Source organism: Miscanthus floridulus, unplaced genomic scaffold (assembly GCF_019320115.1).
Source record: "Miscanthus floridulus cultivar M001 unplaced genomic scaffold, ASM1932011v1 os_1136, whole genome shotgun sequence".
Classification (NCBI taxonomy): Eukaryota; Viridiplantae; Streptophyta; class Magnoliopsida; order Poales; family Poaceae; genus Miscanthus; species Miscanthus floridulus.
In genome coordinates, this window is record NW_027097544.1 from 6,302 (window position 1) to 13,953 (window position 7,652).

Sequence of the window (7,652 nt, forward strand, 5' to 3'; positions counted from 1 at the left end):
GATGTTGATCGAACGACGAATACTTGCCACCCTTCTTCAACCAAATGAACCTTACAGCTTCCTGGCATATTGGGCACGGGAACTTCCCATGAACACACTAGGCGCTGAATAACCCATACGCCAGGAAGTCATGCATGGAGTATTCGTACCAGACATACATTTTGAAGCTTTGCTTTGTTGCTCGGTCATATGTCCATACCCCTTCATTCCAAGCTTTGATCAATTCATCAATCACAGGCTCCATGAACACACCCATATTCTTCCCCAGGTGTCCAGGAATTATCAACATCAAGATCGCGTTATGTCATTGAAAGGCGACGCCAGGGGGGAGATTGAGGGGGATAACAAACATGGGCCAACATGTGTAAGGGGCGGCCATCATGCCATAAGGATTGAACCCATCTGTTGCTAGCACGACACGTACATTACGAGCCTCATCAGATTTCAGACGATGTTTGTCATTAAAGCTGGTCCATGCTTCACCATTAGATGGATGTATCATCTTGTCAGGATTGTACCGTTTACCATTCTTGTGCCACGTCATCTGTTTTGTGGTTTCCTCGGTCATGAATAGCCTTTGAAGCCTCGGCACGAAGGGAAGGTGTCGTAAGACTCGGGCGGGTATCTTAAGCTACCTCTTCTGGCCACCACCATCACAAGACTCTACCTCCAGAAACTTGGAGGCTTTACACTTCGGACAGTACTTTGCCTCCTTGTGTTCTTCCCGAAATAGGACACACCCGTTCGGACAAGCATGTATCTGCTCATACGGCATCTTCAGTGCTTTAAGGAGCTTATGTGCCTCGTACATGGTCTTTAGCAACATGTGGTCCTTTGGAAGCAGGGTGCCAACCACGGCTAACACCTTATCGAAGCCTTCTCGACTCATGTTCAAATCGGACTTCAACCCCATCAAGCGGCTAATGGCATCCAGCTGAGAGACCTCAGAATGAGCGTGAAGGGGTTTCGCCGCCGAGTGCATCATGTACTTGAACGCATCTACGGCTGCCTGCATCTCTGCCTAGTCACGTCCTTCAGCAAACTATGCTTGGTGAACGTCATCTACCATGTCTGCTACCCCGGCATCAGCATCGAAAGCCTTGACGCAAGGTCTTACCACCTCCTCTCTCATACGATCAGCTTCACCATGGTGGACCCACCGGGTGTAGTTCGGCGTAAACCCATTCTTGTGCAGATGTATACCCATGACTTCCTGGTTTTGCATTCTCCTGTTACCACACTTGCTGCAGGGACACAAAGCCATTTTCGGGTATCTAGCGGCCTTGCCAAATGCACGCTTCAAGAAACGATCGGTCTTGTTCATCCATTCAATGCTGGCATCACCCTGACTTGTCCGGCCCATGTACATCCACTGACGGTCCTCCATCCTCTAGCATATATAACATCTCCACAGGTGACCATCAATTGCATCTACGCGGTGTCCCTACTCTCTAATAGATGAGGATAGGTCCTAATCCCACCCGCGGATGAGTAGATGAGGTTAGTTTCCATGCTCCGCTCCTATCCTAGACAGAATTTCGGCAGCACCTCCCCGTTGTTCTCCCGATACACGTCCTGCAAGGGAGAGTGTGTATCCGGAGAACAACAGGGGGTGATGCTGAAACACCGTCTCAGACCGGAGCGGGCCATGGAAACTAACCCATCTACGCATCCGCGGGCTATCCAAAAAATGTGGACAATCCGAAACAGATACGGTCGTAGATATGCAAAGATCTGCATACCTCCAAAGATATCTCTTTCGGACGGGAGACGCCTAACTGGGCTACACCGATCTACAATGATAGACAAGCGGAAAAAGAGGTGATTTATACCTAGGGTGTCGGTGAAGTCAGGCTAGCGGGGCAGTGGCGAGTCGACGCAGTGGCGAGGCGACGCAGTGTAGGCAGACCCGCGACGCCGACAAAGACGATCAGGGACCTCCGGGTCACCTCCGACAGGTCCTGCTCTGCAAAAAAAAGAAACACGACACTATAAGTTCAAAATTTCGGCAGCACCTCCCCTGCACGGGGAGGTTTCCAAAACCAGCAAAAAACAACGACACGACGTCACAACTTGCTCGAAACTTTCTCAATTTTTTACCACGGCCTCTGCATGTGATAACAAGACACCTCGACAAGTTTCGTGATTTTCGGACTTCGTTTGGATTTTATATAATTTAAATACACTTTCCCCGCAAGTACCTCGTCATGTTGCGACAACAAGATGCTCGTAATTTCATGTGAGTTCCTGGATACGGCCTCAACATACGCTAAACATCATGAATACCATTTTTTGAATGACCAAATTCCATTATTGCATGTACCTGCAATGCAAATTTGGAATATTCGAAAAAAAATTCAACGAAACAAAAATAATTAAAGAAATATAGTAAAAAAACTCAAAATTATCCCAAATTTTGAAATGGAGATATAATTACAGTAGCAAGGCCCCACAAAAAATAGGACCAAAAAAACAAAAAAAATTAATTTGCCGAGTGCCACCCTTGGCACTCGGCAAATAAGTCTTTGCCGAGTGTCAGGGCACGTGGCACTCGGCAAAGAATTTAAAAAAAAATAAAAAAATTCTTTGCCGAGCGCCAAACAGCGGGGCGGTCGGCAAAGACTGACGGCAGGTGGCCGCCGTCACGCCGGCCACCTTTGCCGACGGTCGGAATTTGCCGAATGCCCGGCACTCGGCAAATTTTTTTTGCCGACGGCCAATCTTTGCCGAGCACCCGGCACTCGGCAAAGGCAGATTTTCGCCGACGGCCGGCAAAGGCAGATTTGCCGACGGCATTTCTTTGCCGAGTGCCGCTGGGTCTGGCTCTCGGCAAAGGCTGCCTTTGCTGAGTGCCCGATGGAATGCACTCGACAAACTATTTTGCACTCAGCAAAGTAATTCTCTCCGGTAGTGTACCTCCCCTTACTCGACAGCTTCTCACGCTATGGAATTATTTTCTTTGGTAAAGACTTGCCATTGGCCCATCAGTACTATAAATATGGTGCTTGCTTATTGCTTTCTCTTCGATTCATTTCCAGCCCCCTATTCTCCGTCATGGAACTTGAGCTTAGTCTAGGGGTTTCTCCGGCTCAAGCAAAGGGCACTGTCAAGCATATGCTGACATATACACGCGCAGGCGATGGAGAAGGCCATGAGCTTGTGCTAGAACTAGGACTACGGACAGCCAAAGGAGACGAACTAAACAATCTGAAGACATCCATGCAACCAGAAGACATGCAGGAAGAAGATCTTTACAAAGGCTGCCCTCTACCAACTGCCCCTTCAGAAACAGGTGCGAAAGAATTTTACATGTCTGAATCGGCGAGGTTAGCTAGGTACCTCTATGATAGATTGTGGCTTAAGCACATACGAGCACCCGCGGTGGTGGGTTGACCAACACAAGAGAGAGAGCGCCATGTGAGCAGCAAAGAGGAATCGGTTCCTTGAAAAAAAAGCATCATGGGGACCATATAATATAATAGAAAATTGCACATAGATTCTTTTTGTAATCTTCTCTGCTTTCTTCCGGCGCACATAGGAGTCGGTCAGATAGGTGAGAGAAATTTGTTTTTTTTTATTCACCACGAGTTGACTCCCAACCTTGCATCGGTTCTTCTCTCTCCTCCATGAGTCGTTCTCTCCCGTGCTTGAGTCGGTTCATCTGCATGCCACGTCGGACGATGAGTCACTTTTACTTTCCCACTGGCGAAGCTAGCCCTAAGAGCCCAAGTTCTTGTTCTTCTTGGACGTACGGTGATCAGTCCTTGTCTGTACAGGGAGTGTGAACTCATACTTGCAGGTGGAAGTTCCTGTGCTCCAGGCAGCTAAAGACAACGGTGGGTTTGGTGGTAGAACCAAGAAAAAGCTGAGGCTGAGCAAGGAGCAGTATGGGTTCCTGGAGGACAGCTTCAAGGAGCACAGCACCCTGACGCCAGTAGGTGTTCTGATTACCATATGGCCCCCATACATGTCTGTCAAAAAAGAAATTACATGTCCTGTCGTATTTTTGGAAAAGAGTCCTGACGTGTTAAGACTTAAGTGAATTTTTTTTTGTTTAAAAAAATGAAAACAACTCAACTACCAAAAGAAATTCTGAGTATATACAGCTTATGTCAGAAAGTCATTGTAGAATGTAAGCCCGCCTATCATTGACAAGGATTTTATTTATTTTTCTTCCTATTTGCAGACAAAATAAGTAAGAAGTTAGAATATGCATGTCTCATTGAACTAAATTAATTTTGTTTTGTTTTGGAATACTACAGAGACAGAATAGTGATTTAGCGAGCCGGCTGAACCTTGAACCACGGCAAGTGGCGATCTGGTTTCAAAACAGAAGAGCTCGGTACGTAGTGCAGACCCTTTTTCTCATTGATGATGCATATATATATATATATATATATATATATATATATATATATATATATATATATATATATATATATATATAGTGTGTCAATGTCGTCGACTTGTTTTATATATTATAGCGTGAAATCAATAACATCTCAGGACAAAGCAGCAGCAAACCAAGGAGGACTGCGAGAACCTGAAACGTGGCTGCGCGGCGCTAACACAGGAGAACCGAAGGCTCCAAGGAGAGGTCGCGGAACTGCGTGCCTTGCTTACCAACCCTGCAAGTTTTACAGCCACCAACCAGCTGCTCCGTTCCGTTCGGCACTGCCCTATCAGCTGAGGAGCCGAGCAGAGGGCCCCGCCAGGACCGATTTCTCTTGTACTCCTCGTAAGTGCTAGGGCAGCTCGATCTGCCGCTGCCCCATCGACGACGCTGCAGCAGCCGTGCCATGGCTGCCGGCCTGCTGGCGTCCCAAGGTGCGTGCGTGTGTGTATAACGTACGGTTAGGAAGATGCATGAGTCCACGCGCAGCCCCCGGCCCCTTCGTCTCCAGCGTGGCGCCGGCGGGCGGTACCGGCAAGATGGATGTACAGGCCCGGTACGTAGGCAAGACGTATGCGCAGCGTGGAAAGGCCCAGCCGGTGCACCGGCACATGTATTAAGAGCTCCTTGTTACCGTGTACTCTATGCGTGTTTATGCAATATACACTAGCTTGTATTGTATGTTAAATATGTAGATATCTCGAGCGCTTTATTGTTTCGTGAGTTAAAGGCTTGCTCCGGTTTCCTTAGAATCCTGGCTGCCCCAACTGTGCCCGAATGTGACCACAGTCCACTATGCCAGATTTGGACATCGCTGTCAGATTTGTGAGAACCGAGAGTGATGTACCTTCACTATCGGTTATGAGCTTGAAAATAAGAAAATGATTGGGGCTGGGCTAAAACCGGCAGTGAAATACCACATCATTGCCGGTTTGTGGCTTGAACCGGCAGTGTTTTTTCGGCGGGCAGTGTTTTTGCGGCCACTTATCACTGCCGGTTCAAGCCACAAACCGGCAGTGATTTGGCTCTATCACTGTCAGTTCTAGCCAAGAACCGACAGTGATAAGCCTACAACACAAAAAGGCTGCAGCCATCCTCTTCTTCCTCCTCTCTTCCATCCCGAGAACGAAGACGCGCGTTTGGGTCCTTCCCTCCATTGTTGCGGCTGCTCTTCACCATGAAGCTAGCGCTTGGATTTTGAAGAATGGCTATTTTTTTACTTTAAGGTTAGTAACAAACATCCACTCCTTTAATTTTGTTGCTTAATTAACTTCGTTTTGATTGCTACATTGTTTGATTCTTATTCTAGTTCTTTCTCCATTCTAGAGAGCACTTTTCCAATTGGACATTCGTGTAAGGCTCAAATTATGGTGAATCTATCATCCAAACGGTTGGTGTCTATGAACACATTTAAATTCCTAGCTAATTATTCAATGGTGGTCAAGATCATCATTGTTAGTATGTGATGCTATAATTAGTTCTTAGAAGTAGAGTAGAATAGTTGTTCTTTAATATTATGCAATAATTGTTTTTTACTACGATTTTTAATTTACAGGGCCGGGCTACCAATTTTAAATTTTCAATAATTAGTGTACAATAATGTTTTCCAAAAATGGTACTTTCGAGCTACAATTGTTGTTCACGAAGCTCGATTTCTTATTAATTCTTTGTAATTACGGTCTTAGTTTTTTTTTTGCAGAGATGGATCGAGAGTGGATGCATCTGTCCCGAACAGACAAGCGGTACATGTATGGCGTCAGCCAGTTTATCACCGATGCCAAAGCCCATGCTGGGAATAGGAACCCTGCCTTCTGCCCATGCAAAGATTGCAAGAATCAAAGGAACTTTCGTCAAATTGAGTCTATACGATCGCACTTGATCACCAGGGGGTTCATGTCAAACTATACGATATGGACTATGCATGGCGAGGTTGGTGTGAATGTTCTGCAGGAAAACGATGATGATGTGGATATGCCTGACGTAGCCATCCACGATGCTGACGAGGAACCCGGTGTCAACATGGAACCTATGGCCACAGTTAATAATTTGTTTAGGAACACGCTAGCTGACGACACCGAGGATAACAATAGCATTTCTCAGCTGCTAAGTAATGTAGAGACCGGATGTCTTAGTGAAAGACAGTTGAGAAAGCTAGAGAAAATGAGACAAGATAGCAAAACACCATTGTATAGGGATTATCCAATGAGCAAACTGGAAGCCAACATCATGTTGTTAGAGTTTAAATCGATAAACGGATTGAGCGATAAAGGCTTCGATCAGTTGTTAGGTATAATAAGGAAAATGCTCCAAGAAAAAAATGAGTTGCTAGAAAAGACATACTTGGCCAAGCAAATGATCTGCCCCATCGACCTCGAGGTTGAAAAAATCCACACATGTTCCAATGATTACATATTGTAACGTGGAGAAAAATACAAAGACTTGGACAAGTGCCCCAAATGTGAAGCTCCACGGTATAAGGAAGGGCCGTCAGATGAGGGTACCAAGATCAGAGGAGGTCCCGTAAAGGTCGTTTGGTATTTCCCTATAGCTCCCCGGGTGCATAGGATGTTTGCATGTGCAAAGTCAGCCAAGCTGTTGCGCTGGCATGGCGAAAAGCGTAAGAAAGATACAATGATGAGGCACCCCGTCGATGGGCATGACTGGAGGGCTCTCAAGTGGCCTGGCGCAAGCGCTTCATTAAGCTTGACCACCAATTATCCTTTGATGATGAGGACGACTGCGAGTCTTCACCCACCCACGATGATCACTCACCATCTCCGAACAGATATCACTCCCCTCCTCATCCCTTGCCATCACCCTCAAGAAGATAGAGGTCTCTTTCTATTCCTCCTCGTCCGACTCCATCTTCATCAGCCCTGAGAAAAGAGAAGACTCCTCCTCCTCCTTCTCCTCCTCCATCTTCATCAGCCCCGGGAAAACATAATTCTCGTCGTCATCCTCCTCCTCCTCCACCTCAGCCCAAAACAAGATCAAAGGCATCCTCGTAGTCGCAGAAAAGGTCTATGGATTCGGTCGCTAATGCTCCCAAAGTGGACCAACAAAAAAGAAAAGGCCATTCATTGGCAGCGTTACAAACTTGTTGGAAGAAAAATTTACAGCACACATCTCGAAGGAAGATTGTATTAGTTTCTTCAATCTGTGTGCCTCACTGCCTCTGTTTTTGTTGATGTCTAAATTCGAAAGGCAAACATAGAATCAGTATGCTACAACAAGAGCCGATGAAATGCACAAAGAAGAT

The 7,652-nt window shown here is 46.3% G+C and overlaps 1 protein-coding gene across 1 annotated transcript; it reads left to right on the forward strand.

The window, feature by feature from the left end:
• Nucleotides 1-3,040: 3,040 nt before the first annotated feature.
• On the forward strand, nt 3,041-5,081 carry LOC136533719 (homeobox-leucine zipper protein HOX7-like). The gene is made up of 4 exons (XM_066526255.1): nt 3,041-3,292; nt 3,777-3,934; nt 4,263-4,342; nt 4,507-5,081. Exons 1-4 carry the CDS (start codon nt 3,055-3,057, stop codon nt 4,688-4,690), a joined length of 660 nt encoding a protein of 219 aa, XP_066382352.1. The 5' UTR covers nt 3,041-3,054; the 3' UTR covers nt 4,691-5,081.
• Nucleotides 5,082-7,652: the final 2,571 nt, after the last annotated feature.